The 27,904-nt window shown below is 45.1% G+C and overlaps 2 protein-coding genes across 2 annotated transcripts in view; both read left to right on the top strand.

Annotated features, from left to right (window-relative positions):
• Positions 1-572: 572 nt before the first annotated feature.
• Positions 573-27,904, top strand: part of LOC309557658 (uncharacterized protein) — a gene marked incomplete at its 5' end in the record, with an annotated part of 61,067 nt that continues 33,735 nt past the window's right edge. The window contains 2 exons of the mRNA XM_082260447.1: positions 573-2,140; positions 3,553-3,652. Of these exons, the coding sequence (XP_082116573.1) occupies positions 573-2,140; positions 3,553-3,652 (1,668 nt within the window). The remainder of the gene's footprint in view (positions 2,141-3,552; positions 3,653-27,904) is intronic.
• LOC309558147 (E3 ubiquitin/ISG15 ligase TRIM25-like) lies at positions 9,684-11,311 on the top strand. The gene has a single exon (XM_082261149.1). It carries the CDS (start codon positions 9,729-9,731, stop codon positions 11,307-11,309), a length of 1,581 nt encoding a protein of 526 aa, XP_082117275.1. The 5' UTR covers positions 9,684-9,728; the 3' UTR covers positions 11,310-11,311.

Here is a 27,904-nt window from a genome sequence, read left to right as displayed (position 1 = left end):
AAAAACTATAATTAGCGGTGCACCGATCCGATATTGGGATCGGATATCGGCCTTGATACTGCCAAAATAGCTGCATCGGGATCGGTAAAATTAACAGGTCCGCAGGCTGATCCGGTTTCGTCGCAGCAGAACCTACCGCGGTGTCGTATGTTGCATTTTAAATTCCTGTTTGCAGGATTTTGCATTTCATATTTTTTACATGTTTACTGTTTGATATGTTCAAGCAATAAACTTTGTTTTGTTTTTTTTTTTTCTTCTGGCTACATTTTATTCTTTTAATTTTGAGTTTGATTACATTTATTTTAGATTTTGAATGTACGATTGTTGTAACAAAACAATAGTTCGGGATCGGCAGATACACAAAGACAGGCATCGGTATCGGGACTAGAAAAGTCGGATCGGTGCACCCGTAACTATAATACACTCACCCTAGCCCCTACCTAGGAGGGAGCTATACAAATAAACCCTGGCTCCTGTAGCTACAACAAGAGCCAAACTAAATGCATTTACTGTACACAGGAGGTGCTACAATGAAAATTGATTTTAATTTTGTTTTTCTTTTTATTCTCAGAATGGCGTCTGCTGCTCTAGGAGAGGAGCTGAGCTGCTCCATCTGCCTGAACCTTTATACGGAGCCGGTGTCACTGAGATGTGGACACAACTTCTGCCGGGATTGTATTGTGAGTGTTCTGGATACACAGCAGGGGTCCGGAGTTTATTCCTGTCCGGAGTGCAGAGAGAAGTATGTAGCGCGTCCTACTCTGGAGAAGAACAGGAAGCTGTGTAACATTGTGGAAAACTTCAGATCTACACAACAAAAAGAGGCGAAAAGTGGAATCCTCTGTACGTATTGTGTGGATTCTCCAGTGGGCGCTGTAAAGACTTGTCTTCAGTGTGAGACTTCTATGTGTGATAAACACCTGACAGCCCACAACAGGGCAGTGGACCATGTGCTGATAGAACCCACCTCATCCTTCAGTAGTAAAAAATGCTCCATCCACAAGAAGCTTCTGGAGTATTACTGCTCCGAGGATGCTGTCTGTCTATGTGTGTCCTGCTGTCTGGTGGGGAAACATAAGGGACACGAAGTGGAACTTCTAGAAAAGGCTTTGGAGAGGAAAAGGGAGAAATTAAGAAATATTCTAGAAAAGTTGACTATGAACAGAGAGGTGACTGAGAAGAAAATTCTAAATCTACTGGGCCACAAGAGAAGAGCACAAGAAAATGGAGATGATGAGAAGAAGAGAGTCACTGCCCTGTTTGAGGATATCAGGAGACAGCTGGAGGTCCAGGAACAGAGAGTCCTGAGTGAGATCTCCAGGCAGGTAGAGGAGGTCTCATTGTCAGTCACTGATCTCATCAAACAGTTGGAGATACAGAAGGATGAGCTGTCCAGGAAAATTGATCACATTGAGAAGTTGTGTAACATGACCGACCCAATAACTGTCCTAGAAGATCAGGAATCGGACACGGGTGACCAGAATTTAAAGGAATCTTCTGTTTGTGATCTGGATGATTTTATAGTCTCTCTTGTGTTGCACAGATCTATAACTGATATTATCAAAAATATACAATTAAAAACCAACTTCAATATACAGGATAAAAGCAAACTGGTACTGGATGAAAAAACCGCCCATACATTTGTGGTTCTAGCTAATGACCGGAGAACCGCATCTGACACTGAAACACAACAGATTAGACTACCATTCCCACAGAGATTTACATTGTACAATCAGGTGATGAGTATGGAGAGTTTTTCCCATGGGAGCCATTACTGGGAAGTAGAGGTTGGCGATTGTGGTGACTGGGATGTGGCTGTTTGCTATCCCAGTATAGGGAGGAATAGAGACGAGTCTGGTATTGGATATAATCACAAGTCCTGGAGTTTCTGTTCAAGTAAAGGTAAATATGCATGTGTGCATGCCTCCTTGATACAGCTGGTATACCCAGAGTCCCCTGTGCAAAGATTAGGATTATATTTGGATTATGAAGGTGGCCGTCTGTCCTTCTACCAGCTGAGTGACCCCATCAGACACCTCCACACCTTCACCACCACCTTCACCGAACCCCTCTATGCCGCTTTCTGTTTGGATAAGGGAGCTTGGGTAAAGCTTGTATCTCCGGTGTTTTCTATGAAATCGTAATTTACAACCTATTTCTTCTTTTCTACGATTTTGTCATCAATACAATTAATAAAGAAGAAATCTTGAAAATAGGGGCAACTAAAGGAGCACGAAGCTAAAAACAAAAACCAAGATTGACCAAAGGAAAACCTAACAACATTTGGAAAGCTACATTTTCGAATTCCCTTCCACGATCTCTTATATCTCCAAACTTTCTGGGATCATAAAAAGGGACACCTTTTAGGTCACAGTATGTAGGAAAAGAACAGACACCTATAGGTACTAATGCATTTTTTTTTTGGTTTTCTGATATTTTTTTTTCCTTTTTAATGTTGGAATAACAAAAGCCATAAATTAAAGGATGGATAAAATGCTCAGCACAGTATAACACTTTTTTTAGTAAAATATTACATTTATATAGAGGTCTAGATATTTAAAAGAAAAGAGGGACAAATGAACTCTAAAGGATAGAAGGATTAGGTGCTGACAGAGGGACAGCCAGTGCTGGAACAAGGTCATCTAGAGCCCAGGGTGAACATGCCAAACTACCCCCCCCCCCCCCCCAACAAGATGTCAGCAAAAATTCCCCCAACAAACACTAAGCACTAATCTGCATGATTACCCCCTTAGCATAAATCCCCCCCCCCCACCAAGTACAAATCCACCTCCCAGCACAAATCTTGCCCCCCCATCCCCCAAAACACCTTAACTGAATCCCCCCCCCCAAAACAAATGTACCCCTCCTAGCACAAATCCTCTACCCCTAAATTGTGCCCTCCTGGTACATATCTTCTCATCCTACTTCAAATTCCCCCCTCCCAGCACAAATTCTAACCAAATCCCTCCTACCAGCACAAACCTTTTTTTCCCCCCAACCCCCTTACTAACACAAATTCCTCTAAATCACCACTCCCCCGCCCAAAAAAATGTCCTCTTCCAGGACAATACTTATCCCCAGCTGCCCCCCAAAATCCCTCTTCCAACATGAATTACCCCCCCCCCATCTCCTTGTGGTGCCCCCTCCCCTCACATGATTCCACAGTGCCCAAGGCAGCTCCCCCTTCTGACCACACCTTGTCCTGGCCCTGGGGACAGTTGGGGTCTATGTCTTCCATTTCCTTCTTTTTTTCCCACTTTCACAGCCGCTAATAACTGCAATACACTACTGGAGCTCCCATGTACTTACTATGTGATCACCCAACATCTCACTGCTCTATGTATGTTCTCACCGATATATCACAACTTGCAATGGGATCCAGATAATGTTGCAGGAAACTGTTATACACCGAATGCTTGTACTATTAATGTAAATTGACTGTATACTTTTCTGTCACAAGATAGATAAAATAAAAATATTCAAACAGCAGATTTTCATGTTAAAGCTTCTATGTGATCTAATGATTAAGGCTTCATTCATATGGCCATGTAGGGCCGCTGGCATAGTATTGGTAACTTTCCAGGGAGAAGAGTGCAGTACTGCTGGAGAGAAGAGTGCTGTCCATCCAGGGAGGATGGAGACAATCAGCCAGGTAATCCATATCGGATGGTGGCTGGGGGGTAAAGGGGTCGTTCTCTAAGAAGACCCTCTAGGCTGTGGTCCAATGGGAGGCAAAAAAAAAACAAAACAGTAATGCTCTTGTTTGATTGGATTGCAGATAACCATAGAAGAATAGCTCCAGCTATGTTCTATAAATTCCTAAATTAACATATTATTTTCTGGAATCCGTTGATGCTTCTGAATTTTCAGTTGAAGGTTTTGTCACACAGTAGTGTGTGTGTATTATGTATGTATGTGTGTATATTTGTATATGTGTGTGTGTATGTATGTGTGTATGTATGTGTGTATGTATGTATGTATGTATGTATGTATGTATGTATGTATATATATATATGTGTGTATATATATATATATATATATATATATATATATATATATATATATATATATATATATATATAATCTCACAAAAGTGAGTACACCCCTAAGTGGAAATGTCCAAAACTGGGCCCAAAGTGTCAATATTTTGTATGGCCACCATTATTTTCCAGCACTGCCTTAAACCTCCTGGGCATAGAGTTCACCAGAGCTTCACAGGTTGCCGCTGGAGTCCTCTTCCACTCCTCCATGACGACATAATGGAGCTGGTGGATGTTAGAGACCTTGCGCTCCCCCACCTTCCATTTGAGGATGCTCAATAGGGTTTAGGTCTGGAGACATGCTTGGCCAGTTCATCACCTTTTACCCTCAGCTTCTTTAGTAAGGCAGTGGTAGTCTAAAGCTGGATACACACTATCCAACTTTTGTGGTTAGATTTCCTTCAGATTTACCTTTTCTATGTAGTGCAAGGGCCTGATTGCATACAAATTGAAAGTGTTTGGGTTTGACCTCATATTATATGGTTTTGGTAAGTCTAAAGGAAAAAGTCTTCAGAAAATCTTTTATAGTGTGTATGGCCCATTAGAGTTGTGTTTGGGGTCGTTATGTTGGAATACTGCCTCTGTGGCCCACTCTCCCAAAAGGGAGGGGATCATACTCTTCTTCAGTATGTCACAGTACATGTTGGCATTCATGGTTCCCTAAATGAACTGTAGCTCCCCAGTGCCAGCAGCACTCATGCAGCCCCAGACCATGACACTCCCACCACCATGCTTGACTGTAGGCAAGACACACTTGTCTTTGTACTCCTCAATAGTGATGGACGAACATCGGCCGGGGCGGTTCGCGAACGCCAGCCGCAAATTTTCTCAAAAAATCAGCGAACCGCGAGTTTGCGGCGGGACCCATTGACTTTAATGGGAGGCAAACTTTAAAAACCTTTAGGTCATATTTGCAGCCACAAAAGACGTTACTAGCTGTGCACAAATAGTCCCAGCACATGGACAATGTCATAACAGAAGTATTGCAATTGATAAAGTTGCCCTAAATATTTTATTTATTTATTTTTTTTTGACAGCAGCCGGTAAATACATTGTCTAATACATATAGGGTCCATTCACACATCTGTAAAATGGGTCCGCATCCATTCCACAATTTGGCGGAACCTTTACAGACCCATTGTTTTTCATTTCCAGTCTGAAAAATTAGGCATTCACAGGATAAAGAAGTGTAGGCCATTCCATGCCCCAAAAATTAACCCACATGCGTTTACCTGACAGCTAAGAACGTAGTATTCTGTGGCTGAGGGTACTACATTAGGTATTCACAGGTAACAGAAGTAAGTGTCGGCCATAAAAGGCACCAAAAAATAACCCACATGGGTTTACCTGACAGCTAAGAATGTAGTATTCTGTGGCTGAAGGTACATTAGGCATTCACAGGATACAGAAGTAAGTGTCGCCCATTCCAGGCCCCAACATTAGCCCACATGGGTTTACCTGACAACTAAGTAGGTAGTATTCTGTGGCTGAAGGTACATTAGGCATTCACATAGTATACAGAAGTAAGTGTCGGCCTGTATAGGCTGCAAAAATTAGCTCACATGGGTTGAACTGACAGCAAAGAACGTAGTATATGATGGCTAGAGGTACAGTAGGCGTTCACTGTATACACAAGTAGGTGGCGGCCTCTATAGGCTGCAAACATGAGCTCACATGGGTTGAACTGACAGCAAAGAACGTAGTATATGATGGCTAGAGGAACAGTAGGCGTTCAGAGTATACACAGGTTGGTGGCGGGCTGTTTAGGTCACAAACATGAGCTCACATGGGTTGAATTGACACCTTTTTTACGCTCCAACATTTGAGCCACAGAAGCCTGCCTTTTTCCAGAAAAACGTGACGACGGCATCATGGAAGGTGGAGTGTTGGACAACTGTGATATGCTTTCTACAAAGTATATTATACTGTGGATTACCCCCCCCCCCCCTTTTTAGTGCACTGCACAGCAATACCAAAAAAATTGCAGCCCTTTACATGACTTTTGTGGACATTAACAGAGCAATTTGTGTGTGACTGCAGCCGATCTCTAACTGCCGCTAAAGCACCCACAGGATACCTGGCCCTATAGTAAAGAGACTGTAATAGACCCTATAATGACATTGGAGCATTTTAAATGACTTTTGTGGACATTGACAAAGCGATTTCTGTGTGACTGCAGCCGATCGCTAACTGCCCCTAAAGCAACCACAGGATACCTCTCCCTAAGCTCAAAAGATACTAGACCTATACCGAAATACCAGCCCTGAAAAGGACTTTTGTGGATCTTCACAGAGCTATGTGTCTAGCAAACTCTCCCTGACGAGCACAGCAGACCTCTCCCTACACTGGCAGAAAGTGGAATGTGAAATGGCCGCCAGATCGGGTCTGTTTATAGGGTAGAGGGACTGTCCATGTGCTGGAATGTTTCAATTGGCTGTCCCGTTCCACCTGACGGCATTGTCACGGGTCAAAGTTCTCCCCAATGTAAACAAATATGGCCGCTGCGAACTATGCCATGTGTTCGCAACTTTGGTGGGTAGCGAACAAGCAAAATTTGCCGCAAACCGAACGCCGGGCGAACCGCAAGGCCATCTCTACTCCTCAACTGGCTGCTGCCACATACGCTGGACACCCTCTAAACCAAATACATTTATCTTGGTCTCATCAGACCACAGGATATGGTTCCAGTAATCCATGTCCTTAGTCTGCTTGTCTTCAGCAAACTGTTTGCAGGCTTTCTTGTGCATCATCTTTAGAAGAGGCTTCCTTCTGGGATGACAGCCATACAGACCAATTTGATGCAATGTTCGGCGTGGGGTTTGAGCACTGACAGACTGACCCCCCCCCCCCCCCCCACCCCCCACCCCTTAAACTTCTGCAGAAATGCTGGCAGCACTCATAGGTCTATTTCCCAAAGACAACCTCTGGATCTGATGCTGAGCACGTGCGCTCAACCTCTTTGGTCGACCATGGCGAGGCCTGTTATGAGTTATGAGCCTGTCCTGTTAAACTGCTGTATGGTCTTGGCCACTATGCTGCAGCTCAGTTTCAGGGTCTTGGCAATATTCTTATAGCCTAGGCCATCTTTATGTAGAATAATTATTTTTTTTTTCAGATCCTCAGAGAGTTCTTTGCCATGAGGTGCCATGTTGAACTTCCAGTGACCAGTATGAGAGAGTGAGAGCAATAACACCAAATTTAACACACCTGCTCCCTATTCACACCTGAGACCTTGTAACACTAACAAGTCAAATGACACCAGGGAGGGAAAATAGCTAATTGGGCCCAATTTGGACATTTTCACTAAGGGGTGTATTCACTTTTGTTGCCAGCGGTTTAGACATTAATGGCTGTATGTTGAGTTATTTTGAGGGGACAGTAAATTTACACTGTTATACAAGCTGTACACTCACTACTTTACATTGTAGCAAAGTGTCATTTCTTCAGTGTTGTCACATGAAAAGATAGAATAAAATATTTACAAAAATGTGAAGGGGTGTACTCACTTTTGTGAGATACATTGTGTGTGTAATTGCCTAAATTACTACATCAATGCGGCGTGGCATGGAGGCAATCAGCCTGTGGCACTGCTGAGGTGTTATGGAAGCCCAGGATGGTTTGATAGCGGCTTTCAACTCATCTGCATTGTTGGGTCTTGTGTCTCTCATCTTCTTCTTAACAATACCTCACAGATTTTCTATGGGGTTTAGGTCAGACGAGTTTGCTGGCCAACTAGGCACAGTGATACCATGACCATTAAGCCAGGTGTTGGCACTTTTGGTAGTGTGGGCAGGTGCCAAGTCCTGCTGGAAAATGAAGTCCACATCTCCATAAAGCTGGTCAGCAGAAGGAAGCACAAAGTGCTCTAGAATTTCCTGGTAGAGGACTGCACTGACTTTGGACTTGATAAACCACAGTGGACCAACACCAGATGACACGGATCCCCAAATCATTATGCTCATTATGAAAAACTTACCTTAGAACAAAGCCCTGCAGGGGCGCCTGAACGCCATTGACACGACCAACATCTTCCCCGGTGTTTGTTGCAGGTTCGCGGGCTCCAGGGCTTTGAATGGCCGGAGCCACGATGACGTCACTCCCGCTCGTGATCTGCCAGTCACAGCACAGGCCCTGAAAAAACGGCACGGGCTGCCGTTCCTTCAGAGTGCATGCGCCGATGATGTAATCTGTGCAGTATGCAGTAAATATCTCCTCTGTGTATTATGCAGTCCTGTACACAGCGCTCTGTGTATTATGTAGTCCTGTGCCCAGCGCTCTATGTATTATCCAGTCCTGTGCCCAGAGCTCTGTGTATTATGTAGTCCTGTGCCCAGCACTCTGTGTATTATGCAGTCCTGTACCCAGAGCTCTGTTTATTATGCAGTCCTGTGCCCAGCGCTCTGTTTATTATGCAGTCCTGTGCCCAGCACTCTGTGTATTATCCAGTCCTGGGCCCAGCACTCTGTGTATTATGCAGTCCTGTGCCCAGCTCAGCTCTCTATGTATTATGCAGTCCTGTACCCAGCGCTCTGTGTATTATGCAGTCCTGTGCCCAGCGCTCTGTGTATTATGCAGTCCTGTGCCCAGCGCTCTGTGTATTTTGCAGTCCTGTACCCAGCGCTCTGTGTATTTTGCAGTCCTGTGCCCAGAGCTCTGTTTATTATGCAGTCCTGTGCCCAGCACTCTGTGTATTATGCAGTCCGGTACCCAGCGCTCTGTGTATTATGCAGTCCTGTGCTCAGCGCTCTGTGTATTATCTGTGTACCTACAGTTGTGTTGTTGAATGGCCTGCCTGCCTCCACACAAATTGAATAGATAGTTTTAATATTTGATAGTCTTGGCAAATATAAAGGACATTGTACAATGAAACCTAAAACTTAAAAAATCTTTGCGTTAACTTTTTTGTGCCGGTGAACGTTATCCAAGTGCTTTCTAACCAGAGATTTATGCTGGCCATACATGTCCAGAATTTCGGCCGTTTGCAGACTGAACGATTATTCTTCGGTCGAAAGTGAATTGGCCACTAACTTACAGAATAAACTATTTTACATGATCGTTTTCATGATCATAATGATCGTTTGATAACATGCACAATAAGAGCCTATTCACACTGCCGCGACTTGTCAGCCTGACAAGTCGTGGTCGGTCGCGTTCCATTGAGTAGTACAGGACCTGTTCTAATAGGAGCGACACAAGTCGCTCCGACTTAGAAAAAGGGTCCTGTACTACTTTGGGGCGACCTCGGAGCGACTTGCATAGACTTCCATTATGTGAAGTCCCTGCAAGTCACGCCGAAGTCGCGGTGCACGCGACTTCACAGGTCGCCCCCCGAAGTCGTGTCGCCTCAGTGTGAACCGGCTCCATGAGTCAGAATATTATTTTCGTTTCAATTTTACCATACACATAAAAACTTTCGTAGAAACGATAAAAATTTTCGCTATGGATCCATCGACATCAGCCGGGCACACGATCGAAATCGTCGGTAAACGTGTGTTCACTAACGGCCCGATTTTCGAACGATCTTTCCTAAAACGACCATTTTCCCCCGAAATTCTGTGCGTGTATGGCCAGCATTAGTTTCAGGCTCAGCATAAAAGGGTTAAAAACTAGGCAGCAGCTAGAGAAACAGATTCCCCGCCCACTTCCTCATTCCGGCAAGTTTCGTATTCTCCCAGCTTTTCCCGCACAATGGCATCTGCAGAGCTGCACGAGGATCTGAGCTGCTCCATCTGCCTGAACCTTTATACGGAGCCGGTATCACTGAAATGTGGACACAACTTCTGCCAGATGTGCATCGAAAGAGTTCTGGATGTTCAGAAGGGTTCCGATCGCTACTCGTGTCCTGAGTGCAGAGAGGAGTACGCAGAGCGCCCTCTGCTGGAGAAGAACAGGAAGCTGTGTAATATAGCGAAACATTTCCTTGGTGCTCAGACAGACACGAAGGAGTCTGGGGTTGCTTGTACTTACTGTGTGCACGCTCCAGTCGTAGCTGTCAAGACGTGTCTTCAATGTGAGACTTCCCTGTGTGGCATTCACCTGACTATCCACAACAGGGCTGTGGACCACGTTCTGATCGAGCCCATCGATTCCCTGGTCAACAGGAAATGTCAGACCCACAACAAGCTCCTGGAATACCACTGCTGCAAAGACTCTTCCTGCATTTGCGTGTCCTGCTTTGCCGTAGGATCCCACAGGATGCACACGGTGGAGACCCTGGATGTGGCCATGGCGAAGAAGAAGGGTAAAGTCCAAGAGGTCCTGAATAAGTTAACTTCCCAGGTGGAAGGCATTGAGAAACAAGTCCAGAATCTACTGGACCTTCAGTTCGCCGAACACAAAAAATCCTCCGATGTTAAAAAGGGAGTCATGTCTCTATTTGAAAATGCCAGGAAACAGCTGGAGGAAAAGGAAGCCTTTATCCTGGGTGTTATCTTTAAACAGGAAGACAAAATTGATTCCAAAATCACTTATCTTATCCAAAAGCTGGAGACACAAAAAGAGTCGATGTTTGAGAAGATGCGTCATCTTGAGGAGCTTTGCAAGATGACTGACCCATTGCTCATTCTGCAAGACAAGAAAGCAGATAGCAAAAACCTAATTGGACTTGGGGACCTCAGTATTGCAGAAAAGACGAGTAAAGAGGACAGCTCAGAAATTAGATTTGATGAAGGTTTGATCACGTCAAGCTTGCATGTGGCCCTATCTGATTTAATGTCCAAAATTAAGAAAGCATCTTATATAACAAAGTCAGTGGATCTATCGCTGGATTGTGACACGGCTTGCAACAACGTCCTTGTCTCAGGAGATCAAAAGGTTGCTTCCTGGGCGAGTGAGGTGCTAAAACGACCGCTCAATTCAAAGCGTTTCACATCTTACTGCCAATTGTTCGCCAAGAATGTTTTCCTTAAAGGACAGCATTACTGGGAGTTGGACACCAGTGAATCAGCCTTCTGGATGGTGGGCTTGGCATATGCCTCCATACCGCGTGAGGGCCCAAGTTCGAAGATTGGAGACAATAAATATTCCTGGTGCTTGAACAGGGCAGAGATGAGCTATCGTGTGGTTCACGACTCGTTTGTGACCAATCTTCCGCTCAAATCTCCCATTCAAAGATTAGGAGTATACCTGGATTATGAAGCTGGTTTTCTGTCCTTCTACCAGCTGAGTGACTCAGCCAAACTCCTGTACACCTTCCATGCCACCTTCACTGAACCTCTACACCCTGCTTTTGTGGTATGGAAGGATGGCTGGATCAGGATTAAAAACTAGAATAATCAGGGCTTTTTTTCTCGGAGAATAGGTGCAGGAACTCCCCCCCCCCCCCCCTTCTGAGTCACCCCTTGTCTCCACCCACTACCCACCTCTGAGCACCGTCCCTTGGTTCCACCCCCTACCCACCTCCCACGCACAACAAAATACCTCACCCAGCAACAAAAGATCCACCCCAGCAACATTAGACCCCCCTCCAGTTAGGGCCGTCTTTTCCAATGGGCATGCCCGGCGGTTGCCCGGGGGCCCCACTTGCCAAGGGGCCCCACACACATGGTGGCTGGCAATTACTGTCCCCCAACAGGCCAGAATCCAGATTACTTCATTTACCTGGTGGTCTAGGGCCCCCCCCCCGTTGTTCGCCGGGCCCCCCCTTGTTGTCCGCCGTGGCTCGAGTCTGCACTGCACACACTGGTTGCTAAGGCCAGCCCGATTGGCATCTAGCAACCAGTGACGTTAGCAGAGCAGACCCATGATGCACAGCGGAGGAGGATCCTCCTCGTCGGCTCGTCCCTCTCCTCTCCGCGCCTAGAAGACTGGCTCCGCCTCCACCCACCTCCTCCCTTCATGTGCAGCCGTTGTGAAAGGTAAGGCAGCCAGCCCAGCTGCCAAGCTGCTTGATTTTCTTTCTTTTTTTAACTCTCTCCATTGACACGAGACAACTACCTGGAGAGGATATACCTTACTATATATTGGTCCCTGTAATATGTATATAGTAAGGTATATATCCTCCAGGTAGTAGTTGTACTCTCTTGTAGTATATTGTGTTCCCTGTAATATGTATATAGTAAAGTATATACTCCAGGTAGTAGTTGTACTCTCTTGTAGTATATAGTGTTCCCTGTAATAGACTATATACACATTACAGGGAACACTATATACTACAAGAGAGTACAACTACTACCTGGAGTATATACCTTACTATATACATATTACAGGGACCAATATATACTACAAGAGAGTACAACTACCTGGAGTATATACCTTACTATATACATATTACAGGGAACACTATATACTACAAGAGACTCTTGTAGTATATAGTGTTCCCTGTAATATGTATATAGTAAGGTATATACTCCAGGTAGTTGTACTCTCTTGTAGTATATTCTCGTGGGTGATTGTGTAGGCAAGGGGCCTCAGTGCACTGCATTGCCCAGGGGCCTATAAGGCTCTTAAGATGGCACTGCCTCCAGTAGCAACAACGGCTCTCCCAGCAACCAGTATCAATAGATAAGCCAACAATAGACCTCTACCTCAACAGGAGATCCCTACCAACAACATAAGACCCCCAGCAGCAACAATAGACCCTCACACAATACCAGATCCCTACCAGTGACAATAGATCCCCAAGCAGCCAGCATCAAGAGACCCTCTAACACACCCCACACCCCTTGCTATTACATATATTCAGTGCTGGAGGTGCCAGAACTGTGTTCCGCCGCGTTCCTGCTGAAAAAAAGCCCTGAGAATAGTTATCATCTTTGCTAACCTACTACACTCATTTTCAGGAACACTATTGCTAAGCTGATGTTTTTAAAGTGATTCTATCATGGTAGAAGTTGGTGGTGTTTCTGGCCTTCTTCTAAAAATGCTAATTGTCTGGTTGTGTATGACTTCAAGTGTATAAAAACCCAAGAACAAAAACTGAATATATTAATGCTTACCAGACTTCAAATGTGATGGCTGCCTTCGTGTTCTAACTCCTGAAAATAATAGATGACCACCCCAAAATTGACTTCTCTGTTTTAGGTTGGTTGTGGTAGGTCTTTAGTTCTGCCTAGGACTATATAGAGTAATTCCTTTCCCCCATCTTAAACCGGTTGTGATGGGGTGGTTTTCCTTTTTCTCACTTTTTGACTCCAGTTTATGAATTGTGTACATGGCCAAATGTTTTAGGACACCTGACCATCACATTCACATTTATACTACAAAAATAGGTGAACCCCTCTCCAAATTTATTGAGTTCAGGTGTTTCCAGTGAAGGGAACTGCTAATACTACAGCATACAAAGACAATAGCTCCCAACTGTCCCTGATTTGGAACAACGCCACTCTTTCCTCCTCATTCGTCCCTCGTTTTGGTCTGATTTATATAGTTGTAAAAAAAAAAATGCACTTGTTATCTTTCAAAAAGTGTTTCCCAGTGCTAAACCTTTCTTTCAATTTCAAAATTGATGCATTTGTAAATGTCAGAAGTCAGTATAAAGGGATAGTAGAGGTAAAAAAAAAAAAAAAAAGCTCTCGTGGGTATAACTAATCATTTTTTTTTTTTTTATATAATTCTAATTTAAGAGGGTTTGGCAGGGGGTGTGTCCTATGCCTACATACTTCTTCTTCTAATAGGGGTCCCTCGTTCCCATCTCAAAAAGTTGAAAGGGAACGCAAAGAGCATTTGTGTTCTTCTAACCATGTGGTAACAGTTTGGGGAAGGTCCCTTCTGTTCCCACATGACTCTGCCCGTTTACGAAGTCAGCTTTATAAAGACATAGAAGAGCGGGGGGCAAAAACAAAAAAAAAAACAGGTGGTCCTTTTGAGTCCCTCGCATTTTTATTTTCGATTTGTACAGTTTTTTTTTTCTTTTCTGTTACTTTGAATATTTCGATTTATGTTTGTCCCAAGCGTGTTTGAATCCACTGTAGACTGGCTCACTCCCTCTGCTGGAATCTATTCCAAGCATCAGCTGAAGTCTTTTCCAAGACATGGTTTGATGGGTTTGGTGTAGAGGAACTCAAGTGTCCTGTACAGAGCCCTGACCTCAGCCATACTGAGCACCTTTGGGATTCATTAGAAGACCATCTGCTAGTCAGGACTTCTTATCCAACAACAACTTGCCCATCTTTCGGTGAATGGGCACAATTTTCCACAGACATGCTTCAAAATCTTCTAAAAATCCTTCCCAGAAGAGTGGAGGATGTTGTAGCCAGTGGGGAGTCGGAGAGCTGTGTGCAACTCCACATCAATACCCATGGTTTTGGAATGATATGATCAAAAAATTAATTTAGCCATGACGGTCAGGTGCCTCTTAACTTTCGGTTATATTGTAGGTTGTTAAAAACAATTTACTACTTGGCTAATCAAAAGCTCTACATGAATATCATATTTTTTAATTTTTCACAAGTAAATTTCCACTATTTTTTTCCTTCAGATTCAATCTATTGAATGGAAATATGGCCCCAGTAGTTTATCATAAACCATGGTAACAGGTTATTCAAAAATATTTTAAAAAATGGCTCTTTTTTCTTCTGCTTCCGTGAAAGTACCAGATTTCACCATATATAGCACGTATGTCCAACACAAGGTCTGCAGGCCGAACCTGGCCCGCCAGGCCTTGTCACCTGGCCCTGCACCCAGTTTTGCAGCTGGAACGTGGCAGAACTCCATTCTGCCACCTCCGGCTCTCTCCCTCTGCTCCCGTTCCCGGCTGTCACTGACAGATTCCTGCACACACTCACGGTAGGGCATGGCGGGGCAGATCTCCAGGATCTGAAATAGAGAATAATCTCCCTGCAAGGCGAGGCAAAACCACTTACAAATGGTGTTACTAGAACCAAATACACAGGTAGTAGAATCACCTGCACAGGGAGGTACTAGAGCAAGGTAGGAGAGAGAAGTGAGGAAGCTTTGGGGGGGTGTTGGGGGTTGCACAGTGTGCATAGTGCACCCCTAAACCCTGCACTCTATACACACCACACCCCTGAACTCTGCACTTTGTACGTAACGCACTCCTGAACCCTACATTCTGTACATAGTGAACTCTTCATTCTGTTGTGGTGGTGTTTTTATGGCAGTGTTCACCCTTAAAGTGGTTGCAAAGGCTGAAGGCTTTTTACCTTCATGCATTCTATGCATAAAGGTAAAAAAATCTTCTGTGTGCTGCTCCCTCCATAGCCTACCCTTATACTCACCTAAGCCCCATCTCGATCCAGTGATGTGCACGGGAGCCTCAGCTGTCCCCGGTATCTCTCTCCTCATTGGCTGAGACATAGCAGCAGGAGCCCTTGTCTCCCCCGGCTGTTAATCACAGCTAATGAGCCAATAAGGAGGGAGGGGGCGGGGCCAACCTGTGGCTCTATGTGTCTTATGGAGGCAAAGAGCAGGGCTTGGGAGCAAGCATTCACCAGTGCCCTCATAGCAAGCGGCTTGCTATTGGGGGCACTGGTCAAGGGGGAGGAGCCAGGAGCGCCAATAGGGGACATGAGAAGAAGAGGATTGGGGCTGCTCTGTGCAAAACCATTACACAGGGCAGGTAAGTATGAAATGTTTATTATTAAAAAAAAAAAGCCTTTAGAATCGCTTTAATAGCAGTTTTGGTGTGTGTATGTAGGGTAGTGTAGATGCAACAGATAAGGCACAGGAGCAGTTTCCAAAGGAAAGGGTGGGGGCAATAAGTGCTGAGTGGGTAAGGCACAGATGCAATGTTGTATGCTCAGTGTTCTGCCTCAGAGTTCAGATGAGCAGGGGGGCCCTGATGGGAACACAAACGTGCAGGGAGGGCCCTGATGGGGACACAAAAGAGCAGGGGGGCTCTGATGGGGACGGGGGACACAAAAGTGCAAGTGGGCTCTGATGGGGACGCAAAAGTGCATGGGGACGCAAAAGTGCAGGAGGGCTCTGATGGGGACGCAAAAGTGCAGGGGGGCTCTGATGGGGACACAAAAGAGCAGGGGGGCTCTGATGGGGACGGGGGACACAAAAGTGCAGGTGGGCTCTGATGGGAACACAAAAGTGCAGGGGGGCTCTGATGGGGACGCAAAAGAGTAGGGGAGCTCTGATGGGGACGGGGGACACAAAAGTGCAGGAGGGCTCTGATGGGGACCCAAAAGTGCATGGGGATGCAAAAGTGCAGAGGGGCTCTGATGGGGACGCAAAAGAGCAGGGGGGCTCTGATGGGGACGGGGGACACAAAAGTGCAGGTGGGCTCTGATGGGAACACAAAAGTGCAGGGGGGCTCTGATGGGGATGCAAAAGAGTAGGGGGGCTCTGATGGGGACGGGGGACACAAAAGTGCAGGAGGGCTCTGATGGGGACCCAAAAGTGCATGGGGAAGCAAAAGTGCAGAGGGGCTCTGATGGGGATGCAAAAGTGCAGAGGGGCTCTGATGGGGACGCAAAAGTGCAGGGGGGCTCTGATGGGGACGCAAAAGTGCATGGGGATGCAAAAGTGCAGAGGGGCTCTGATGGGGACGCAAACATGCAGGGAGACTCTGATGGGGACACAGATGTATGGGGAGACTGATGGGGACACAGATGTATGGGGAGACTGATGGGGACACAGATGTATGGGGAGACTGATGGGGACACAGATGTATGGGGAGACTGATGGGGACACAGATGTGTGGGGAGACTGATGAGGAAACAGGTCTACCATTGAACTTGATGATGTCAGTTTGCCTTCTCTTTTACCAACCACTGTGGTTCCATAACATAGACAAAAGTTTATACAAATGTTAACTGCAGCCACACAAGGGCCTTTGGTTGGAGGTTGCCTTCCATTCCTTTTCCTTAATTTCTAACCAGACTTTTTGATGCTCATGGATGGAATTTTCCATATCACTCACTCCATGACTCACTATCTAAATAAATGGAAAGCTTGGTCCTCTATTCGCCCTGTGATAAAGTTGAATGTTGGACTGTATTATGACCGCTATACTTTCTTTGCTGTATGTCTTGACATATCTTCATATATTGTGCGATTTGCACCAATACTTTTATGCATCCTTCATGATTTTGTACAGTATATTGCTTCTTCAATCTTTGTCACAATATTCAAATATACTGTATAACATTTTTTATTATTGGCTTACTAGTTGTATCTTTTTTTTTAATTTTTTTTTTTTATTGACCAATAAAAATTTTGCAAACAAAAAAATAAATATTGCTCTGAATCTTTTTCAAAACTAAAATGAAACCTAATTAAACAACGGATCCTTCTTAGGGCTATTTCACATGGGCGATCTGATCAGATCCGCCTGTCAGTTTTTTAGGCGGATCTGATCGGATCCTCCATGCAGCTCTATGGGGCAGCGGGTGTCAGCGGAGACACCTCCGCTGACACCCGCTGCCATCCGTATCCGATCCTGTCCGGGAAATCTGGATGGATGGAAACCCTATTTTTCCATCCGTTCAGTAATCGGATCGGATCGTATTAGAGCGGACGGGTAGTCCGCTCTCATCCGATCCCCAATAGAGGGCAGCGGGGGCTGAGACACCTCCCTCTCCGCTCTGCAAGCGGAGACAGAGCTGTCATCCGCCGGCTCAGCGGGGATCGCGGATCGATCCCCGCTGAGCAACACGGATCCGCCTATGGAGGCGGACCGTGTGAAAGAGCCCTTACTAATGTAGAACTATCCAGTAGCGCAAATGTAAATAATCACTATAAATAAACAATATAGGACCACACATAGGTAATAGTAATGGAAATAACTCCCTGCTGACTTTGAGAGTTCTATTCCCATATATAATGAAACATTATATATAAGTCCATAAACATTACAGTCCATATGTAAAATCCATAGGAAATGGTGCAATAGTATAATCCAAGGAGTGAATGTTGACTGATGTGTAGAAATGAGTGGGGTCACCCAGTATTCACCATCACCGTGTCTGAGGGGGTACCGGAAAAACTCACTCACCAGATATTGTTGCTTAATTACTTTCGCAATCAAGCATAATCGCAGCGGTGGTCAGTCCCTCGATCTTACTCCCAATGGTAATCAGCCGGACAATACATCCCATTAACCATGCAACAAAAGAAGTGAAGATCCACTAGTGTAATAACGTTTACACCCAAATTTATTCAGTCACATAAAATATTACACTCACTTATTCAGAATGTTAAAAGCGCATTGTAAAATCAATCCGTGTAGGCGGCTGTACCAGTCTCAAGTGTCCCCAAGCTCCACGCCGTGGAAACAAAGCGTCCGGACATCAAACACTTCCTATACACGGTGTTCCTGAGCGTCACCTGGTCACGCCCCGACGCGTTTCGCCATTTCCGACTTCCACCGGGGGCGTGACCAGGGCAACACTACGCTCGCATATATGCGGACCTACGACCGCCCACTGGGCGGATCGTACGCCAATGGATTAGGCGAACACACTGAGAGAGTCTATCTGCTGCCTTGCCAACAAACCAACTTAAACCGCACACAGCACGAAACCGGAAGTACTGGCCGGCGGTGACTCCACATCTCTGAATCGATCCACCGGAACTATCCGCCAGATCCTATAGCATCTACTAGCCAATAAAGTGCACGGATAATCACTTCACCCCTCACTTCAGGGTCAAGTTATGCTGGATGGAGTTATGGCTTGGCAGGGAAAAGACCTCAACATGTATGATCGTAAATCCGCGGTCTTACACATTCATAATAATATATATCTCAATCTTTGCATGATACCACATATTGAGAATAACATTAAAACATTAAAATTAAACCAATTTAAAATCAATTTAAAATAGTTTTAAAACAGGTTTATAGCACCATCCCTATTTCCAAAACGAAATGAAGAATCTAATCCATTCCAGTTGTTCATCGCAGACTTGCTATACCTGTGCATAAAGGTGGGTCCTAGACCATCTTCTCCTCATCCCCCTGACCCACACATGCCTGGAGCTAAAATTTATGTAAGGCCTTGTGAATTATTGTGGTTGTAGGTTAAGGTTTCATAGATCTACACAAGCACCTGAGACCCATAAAACCAAGCCACCTACAGAGACATACAGAGGCAGTGCCATCTTAAGAGCCTTATAGGCCCCTGGGCAATGCAGTGCACTGGGGCCCCCTGCCTACACAATCACCCACGAGAATACACATTACAGGGACCAATATATACTACAAGAGAGTACAACTACTAACTGGAGTATATACCTTACTATATACATATTACAGGGACCAATATATACTACAAGAGAGTACAACTACTACCTGGAGTATATAACTTACTATATACATATTACAGGGACCAATATATACTACAAGAGAGTACAACTACCTGGAGTATATACCTTACTATATAAATATTACAGGGAACACTATATACTACAAGAGTCTCTTGTAGTATATAGTGTTCCATGTAATATGTATATAGTTAGTAAGGTATATACTCCAGGTAGTTGTCTCTTGTCTTGTAGTATATATTGGTCCCTGTAATATGTATATAGTAAGGTATATACTCCAGGTAGTAGTTGTACTCTCTTGTAGTATATAGTGTTCCCTGTAATATGTATATAGACTATATACACATTACAGGGAACACTATATACTACAAGAGAGTACAACTACTACCTGGAGGACATATACCTTACTATATACATATTACAGGGACCAATATATAGTAGGTATATCCTCCAGCCAGGACAGGTAGTTGTCTGTCTCTTGTGTCATCGATTCGATCCCATCATTGCCATCATGCCATGAGAGAGTTAAAAAAAATATATAATTTAATCAATCAGCCTGGCAGGCTGTGGCAGCCTTACCTTTACAACGGCTGCTGCTGCACATGGGAGGAGGTGGGTGGAGGCGGAGGCGGAGGCGGAGCCAGAGTCTTCTAGGGTCGAGCCGGAGCCGGAGGAGAGGAGTGAGGAGGAAGAGCCGACGAGGAGGAGGATCCTCCTCCGAGTCCTCCGCTGCGGCGCTGTGCATCCTGGGTCTGCTCTGCTCACGTCACTGGTTGCTAGATGCCAATCGGGCTGGCCTTAGCAACCAGTGTGCACTGCAGTGCAGACTCGAGCCACGGCCGCCGCCGGAGGGGAGGAAGCAATAAGGGGGGGGGGGCCCGGGCCGGCGGACAACGGAACGGGGGGGGGGGGCCCTAGACCACCAGGGACATGCCACCATCCATGTGGGGCCCCTTGGCAAGTGGGGCCCCCGGGCAACCGCCGGGCATGCCCAGTGGAAAAGACGGCCCTGTACAGAGGGGGATTCTTTCTCGTGCCACCAGAAGGGCAACCGCTTCTCCTAACTACAATCAGCTCCTAGCTTGATTTTCAGCTGTGCACATACTCACCTTGCCTTAGCTGTGCACTGTCGTGTTTCCTGCACACATTTCTTGACATTGCTTAAGTATATAGTCAATGAGGAGGCATCATAATGTGTAGTATTAAAAGGTTTACAGACATACAATTGCAATGTGTCTTCCCATAATCCCATACAGTTGGCAATACAATACAGCACACCTAGCAGTAATTAGCGATAGCACAGAGTCCAAATTGCATGGTACAAACTTCCACAACATTGCTGTAATAAGTTCTGGGAGTTCCGCTAAACTATTCAGAAGGGGTTGCTGTGGTGGCCATATAGCTTTTTTTCAGGCCCTAGGCCTCATGCTATTCCCTTCCGCTAGAGAGGGACATGCTCCCACCCTACACTATCTTCATAGCTGATCCTTCTACACACAGACCCGGACCACGATCTACTTCTTCTCTGGGCTTAGGAAGGAAAAGTGTTACTGACTACTGAACACCACATGCTTGTAGGCAGGTAGTGGTAATGCTGCCCCAGTTGGGAAGGTTAGGGTTAATTGTGTTTCCCTGGGTCTTGGTGGGTTTTCTTGGGTGTCTGACCCCCCACCCCCCAGTGCTGTGTGATATAAACCCTGGGGGACCTTGGGGGGGGACTGGGGCCTTGCTCACTTGTTGCAGAACAGCTCAACGCCTCTACCAGAGTCTGGATTTCCAGTGCCATGCCAAGGTCAGAGTTCCTGCTACCATTGTTGAGACTTGGAAGTGCTCCCTGAAGAAACCAAGAATGGACTCTGTCAAGAATAGGCCTTTTCCTATGCAGGTATGCTGGGGCAGCCACAAGCCTGAGTTTAGGGACGTTATTGAAAAGACTGTACTGTTGTCTGTGTATGTCATCATGTTAATTTATTCAAGTAAAGCTTTTGAAACGTTGTCTTTGCCTGGCCTGAGGTTATTAAAGGGGTGTAATGCAAGTAACCGGCACACATAGTTACAGCTTGGGTCACAAAACACATTAGGGTATGAAGATGATGGTACAAGAGTGTTAACATACAGTGTTTACCAAGAGTAACGAAGGTTTCTCCAGCAGCCTGTTGTAAGCGTGTACATGTGGTGGGTGAGAGCCTCTTGCAGTGGGGGAGATGTTGGCAGCACTCCGTCTTCCATAGCAATGGGAGCAGATCTGCACCGCCGGGGGCCCTTGTCCTATACACAGGTACAGAAGAGAAGGAGTTAGGTAAGGCACAAGCATGGAGTCAGCGCTAGATGCATGATGGGACCCCATACCGATACTGGGAGTGGGGTAGCGGTAATACGCTGGACAGGTGGCGAGGGCAAGGGCTCTGTCCGTGTGTCCCTCCTAAATGCACAAGTGACCGTGGTGATATTTAGTACATCAAGAGAGGTTACTCAAGTCAGTCATCTGTTCCAGTAAAGGTACCCCGGATGTAATGCAACGACCCAATCTAAAGTGCCTAGCATAGCCCAGAAGAACCCACCCTGGGGTAAGCCTTCCATGTGACCCTTGCTTGGTGCCCAACGAGGAGGGAAACATGGAGGACGTGATGACCACCCCTGTACACACCTGCCTGTCCCTACACGCCCACAGGGGATGTGACTACACTCTAAAGCTGGACCCCTCTTACAAGCTGTCTGGTAGTAATACAGGTAGAGGTTTGGAGGAGGGGTTTAAACATAACATGCTCCGCCCATTCAGTACTGCCCACTGTATTATCTTGCTGCTGATGAGAGAAGGGGGCGTGTCAGTGACCGCACTGCTCTATCTCACACCTGCTTATGCGTAAAGTGGTCACAGACATTCCACTGCATGTATTGCTACTAGGAGAATCGACATGTGATTTCCAATACAAAGCCTTAGAATTTGTAGGTAATAAATATATTTCACCACATCAACGAACACCAAAAATATGAAAAATAAATACCTACAGGAGCGTATTCACCTTATCAGGTGTCTGATTCGCTGGTGATCAAAGCTACCAGTCCTGTGTTCAGATTGGACACAGCTAAGATATCCACCAAAAAAACCACCAATCCACCTACAAAGCTTTTATCTGTCTGTGTTTTATTATATTTTATGTTATTATAGGTTATGGTTATATCTTTATTATATGTTATCGTGTCCAACCATAATACAAAAGACTTACATAAAAAAAAAAAAAAAAAAAAAGATAAAATCCTATATAAAGCTATATTAGGTTTATATATAGGTTATTATATATATAATAAGCTATGTTAGCTTTATTTATAAGATATAATTTACTGTATATAAATAATAATAATGATATGTTTCATTATAGGCTTTTATTTTTAGCATCTTTATTATTTATATAAGCTTTATTAGGTTTATTTATTGGCTATAATTATTATTATTCTTATTATTTATATTATATTTATTATTATTTATATAATATCTTATTTTTGTAATTATTAGGTTTATTTATAGGTGATTATTTATGAAATATAATATAAGATGTATGAGTTTTTTTTTTTTATAGGCTATTGTGTCCATAATACACAAAATTAAAAGAAAAAAAAAAAATCAATAATAACGTCATCATTAAAATCTTATATTAGGCTTTATTAGATTTTTTATAGTTTATTATTTATAAAATATTATATAAACTTTATTAGGTTTATTTATAGGCTATAATTTATATATTTATATTACTATCATTATTTATTTATATTATATTTATTATATTTATATAATCGTATATTATGATAAGGTTTTAATATCTATAAAATATTATATAAGATGTTTAATGTTTAATTCTAGGCTATTGTTTACATTCGCCTTTATCAGATTTAGAAAATCTTATATAGGCTTTACTGAGTTGAATTATTGTTGTTTTATTTTTTATATGTTATTGTGTCCAACCATAATACACAAGATGTATAGTAAAAAAAAAAAAAAAAAATCAATAATTACTCTATCATTAAAACCTTATATTAGGCTTTATTCGTTTTTTTTTTTTTTTTATAGTTTATGATTTATAAAATCTTATAAGCGTTATTAGGTTTGTTTATAGGCTATAATTTATTTATTATTGTTATTATCATCATTATTTGTATTATATTATTATTACTACAAAGGTATATTATAATACATTATTTGATATTTATAAAATATTATATAAGATGTATTTTGTTTAATTCTAGGCTATTGTTTATATAATTTTATATTAGGCTTTACTGAGTTTATTTCTAGATTAATATTTATAAAATATTATATAAGCTTTATTTTATTTAATTACTTTATTTGTACGTGATATTGTGCCTAACCATAATACACAAGATTTATAGAAATAAATCAAAGATAGGCTTTATTAGATTTTTTTTTTTTTTAATTCATTATTTTAAAAATATTTTATAAGTTTTATTAGGTGCATAGATCTGTTAGTATGGAGGATGTGATATAGGGGTGTCAGATTTTTCTTTGTTGTCTGATAAAGAGATGAAATCACTGACCAAAAATAACCTGCTGATCATTGTGTGGTGTCCTGCACTTCCCACATTGAACACCAGATGTCGCTGTGTACACTGTGATGTATAGGGAACGTTTGTTTGGGTGGAACATTTTATTCCGGTCATGTGTTCCCTGGCTCATTGTTTACGTTGTGCACACAGTGTGTGGTCGGCGGACGAGGTGTGAGCGGTGTGTTCTCCTCCGATGTGTCCGGGATCCCCGGTGACAGGTCAGTAAATGGGACTCATTGTATCACTGGGCACAGGGGCCACCACAGGGACATAGAAGGGACACATAGGGCACAAGAGGGGGCCCTATGAGAGAGACAGGGGCCCTTAGAGAAGCATAGGCGAGACACAGGAGGGACACAGGGGCCACAAGAAGGACACATGAGGGACACAGGGGCCACAAGAAGGGTACAGGAGGGACACAGGGGCCACAAGGCGGGTACAGCAGGGACACAGAGGCAACAAGAAGGGCACAGGAGGGACACAGGGGCCACAAGAAGGGCACAGCAGGGACACAGGGGCCACAAGAAGGGTACAGGAGGGACACAGGGGCCATAAGGAGGGTACAGCAGGGACACAGAGGCAACAAGAAGGGCACAGGAGGGACACATGGGCCATAAGGAGGGTACAGGAGGGACACAGGGGCCACAAGGAGTGTACAGAAGGGACACAGGGGCCATAAGGAGGGTACAGCAGGGACACAGGGGCCACAAGAAGGGCACAGCAGGGACACAGGGGCCATAAGGAGGGTACAGGAGGGACACAGGGGCCATAAGGAGGGTACAGGAGGGACACAGGGGCCATAAGGAGGGTACAGGAGGGACACAGGGGCCATAAGGAGGGTACAGGAGGGACACAGGGGCCATAAGGAGGGTACAGGAGGGACACAGGGGCCATAAGGAGGGTACAGGAGGGACACAGGGGCCATAAGGAGTGTACAGGAGGGACACAGGGGCCACATGGAGTGTACAGGAGGGACACGGGCCATAAGGAGGGTACAGGAGGGACAAATGGGCCATAAGAAGAGTACAGGAGGGACACAGGGGCCATAAGGAGGGTACAGGAGGGACACAGGGGCCATAAGGAGGGTACAGCAGGGACACAGGGGCCATAAGGAGGGTACAGGAGGGACACAGGGGCCATAAGGAGTGTACAGGAGGGACACAGGGGCCACAGGGAGTGTACAGGAGGGACACGGGCCATAAGGAGGGTACAGGAGGGACAAAGGGACCATAAGGAGAGTACAGGAGGGACACAGGGGCCATAAGGAGGGTACAGGAGGGACACAGGGGCCATAAGGAGAGTACAGCAGGGACACAGGGGCCATAAGGAGGGTACAGCAGGGACACAGGGGCCACAGGAAGTGTACAGGAGGGACACGGGCCATAAGGAGGGTACAGGAGGGACAAAGGGGCCATAAGTAGAGTACAGGAGGGACACAGGGGCCATAAGGAGGGTACAGCAGGGACATACGGGCCATAAGGAGGGTACAGGAGGGACACAGGGGCCATAAGGAGGGTACAGGAGGGACACAGGGGCCACAAGGGCACAGGAGGGACACAGGGGGCACAGGAGGGCCACAAGAAGGGCACAGGAGGGACACAGGGGCCATAAGGAGGGTACAGGAGGGACACAGGGGCCACAAGAAGGGCACAGGAGAGACACAGGGGCCACAAGAAGGGCACAGGAGCCACAAGAAGGACACTGGAGGGCCACAGGAGCCACAAGGACACGCAAGAGACACAGGGACCACAAGAAGAGCACAGGAGGGACACAGGAGCCACAAGAAGGGCATAATAGGGCCACAAGAAGGGCACAGGAGGGACACAGGGGCCACAAGAAGGAGCCACAAGAACGACACACATGAGACACAGGGGCCACAAGAAGGGCACAGGAGGGCCACAGGGACCACATGGAGGACACTGGAGAGACACAGGGTCCACAAGGACCCAGAGGGCACAGGAGGGGGACAGGGGCCACAAGGACAACACAGGAGGGCCACACAAAGGACACTGGAGGTACACAGGGGCCACAAGAAGGACACTGGGAGGGCCACAGGGGCCACAAGAAGGACACACATGAGACACAGGGGCCACATGGATACAGGAGGGACATTTGGGGCCACAAAGAGGACACAGGAGAGACACAGAGGCCAAAAGAAGATCACAGGGGCCTCAAGAGGGACAAGGGCCACAAAGACAACACTGGAGGGACACAGAAGCTACAAAAAAGGGCACAGAAGGGCCATAAGAAGGACACATGAGAGACACGGGCCACAAGAAAGGCACAAAAGGGCAACAAGAAGGACGCAGGTGTGACAAAGGGGCCCCAAGAAGGACGCACAGGGGCCACTGGAGGGACACAGGAGGGCCACAGGAAGGAAACATGAGAGACACAGGGGCCACTGGAGGGACAAAGGGGCTACAAGAAGGGCACAGGAGAGACACGGGCCACAAGAAGGACATAGATAAAGGGGCCCTAAGAGGAGCACAGGGGCCACAAGAGGGGCTTTATAAGGGCACAGAGGGGACCGTAAGAGAAACGCACGGGGTTAAAGAAAAGGGGTCCTAAGCGGGACGAGAAATGTTTAGACATTCATGCAGAGTGACTCTGTCATTGTTTACATTGAAGGTGTGGATGGATATTTAGAGGACAGGTACTCTTTACTAACAGAGCACTCTGTGATTCTCTGTGACATAATGTCCCTGGAAATCGCAGAACTTCATAATCAGTATATGGGGCCGTCACCATACACTGCCCCCCCCGGCCGCACCCCGTCATCACGTCAGCGATACTTCTGTACCATGCAATCCGCTGCAGGAAAACGCACTGTCCCTGTGACCTGTGTATGGGGTGTCATTAACCACTTCAGCTCCGGAAAGGTTTTTTCCCTCTTCACTACGTTACTTTAACTGACAATTGCGCGGTAATGCAACACTGCACATAAATTACATTTATGTGATTTATTTTACACAAATAGAACTTTCTATTGGTGGTATTTGAGTTTTTTATATATTTTTTTTTTATATTAACGAAAAAATACCAAATATTTTGGAAAAAAAAAAACACTACAGTATTTTCTACTTTTTGTTATAAAACATATCCAATAAAATCAAATTTCTTCATAAATTTAGGGCTAAAATGTATTCTGCTACATGTCTTTGGAAATAAAAATCCCAATAAGTATAAATGTATTGGTTTGTGTGAAGGTTATAGCGCCTACAAACTATGGGATATAGATTTGAAAATTGATCAAGCTTGATGTATTGATGAACTATCTTAATTTCTTGGGGCCCCAAAATGCCAGGACTGTACAAATATTCCCAAATTACCCCTTTTTTGGAAAGTAGACAGTCCAAGAGGCATGGCAAGTTTTTTGAAGTTATAATGTTCACAATTTTATGGAAAATTAAGAGGGTAAATTAAATAAAATGTCCCCCCCCCCCCCCTACTGCATCATCATGTGACTGGTGTGGTGGTGATCAGGGACATTGACTGATGACCATAGGATTTAAAAAAAAAAAATGTAAATCCTTACTATTTACCTACCTACTATTGACTCTTATAAACATTTTTTACTTTTTTTTACTTTTTTTTTTTTTTTTAATTACTTTTATCGGAGCCACTCAGTGTCATCATAGTAACACTGCATTGGGGTCCTTTCACACAGCCGCAACCGCTGACGGACTCCGTTCTGCTCAGCGGGGGATCGATCTGCCGATCCCCCGCTGAGCAGGCGGATGACAGCTCCGTCTCTGCTCTGTGTGCAGAGACAAGAGCTGTCAGATCCCCGCTGTCCTCTATGGGGAAAAAAGGCGGTCCGTTCTCATCCGATCCAATCCACCAGACGGATGGAAAATAGGGTTTCCATCCATCCAGATTTCACAGACAGGATCGGATCGAATAGCAGCGGGTGTCAGCGAAGATGTCTCCGCTGACATCCGCTGCCCCATAGGGATGCATGGAGGATCCAATCAGGTCCGCCTGTTCGGATCGCCTGTGTGAAAGGGGCCTTTCTCTGGCGGGTGGTCAGGAATTTTCCTTTTTTTTAACATAATTGCACTTATACAGTGAAAATCAATGTATCCGATGGGTTAACCATTCATAAACAGCTTGCTTTTGGTTGTGATCTGTGA

Source organism: Pelophylax lessonae (assembly GCF_965119305.1).
Source record: "Pelophylax lessonae genome assembly, chromosome: 6".
NCBI classification, from domain to species: Eukaryota; Metazoa; Chordata; class Amphibia; order Anura; family Ranidae; genus Pelophylax; species Pelophylax lessonae.
Note: the sequence above shows the minus strand (reverse complement) of the source record. Positions and strands in the feature narration are given on the sequence as shown.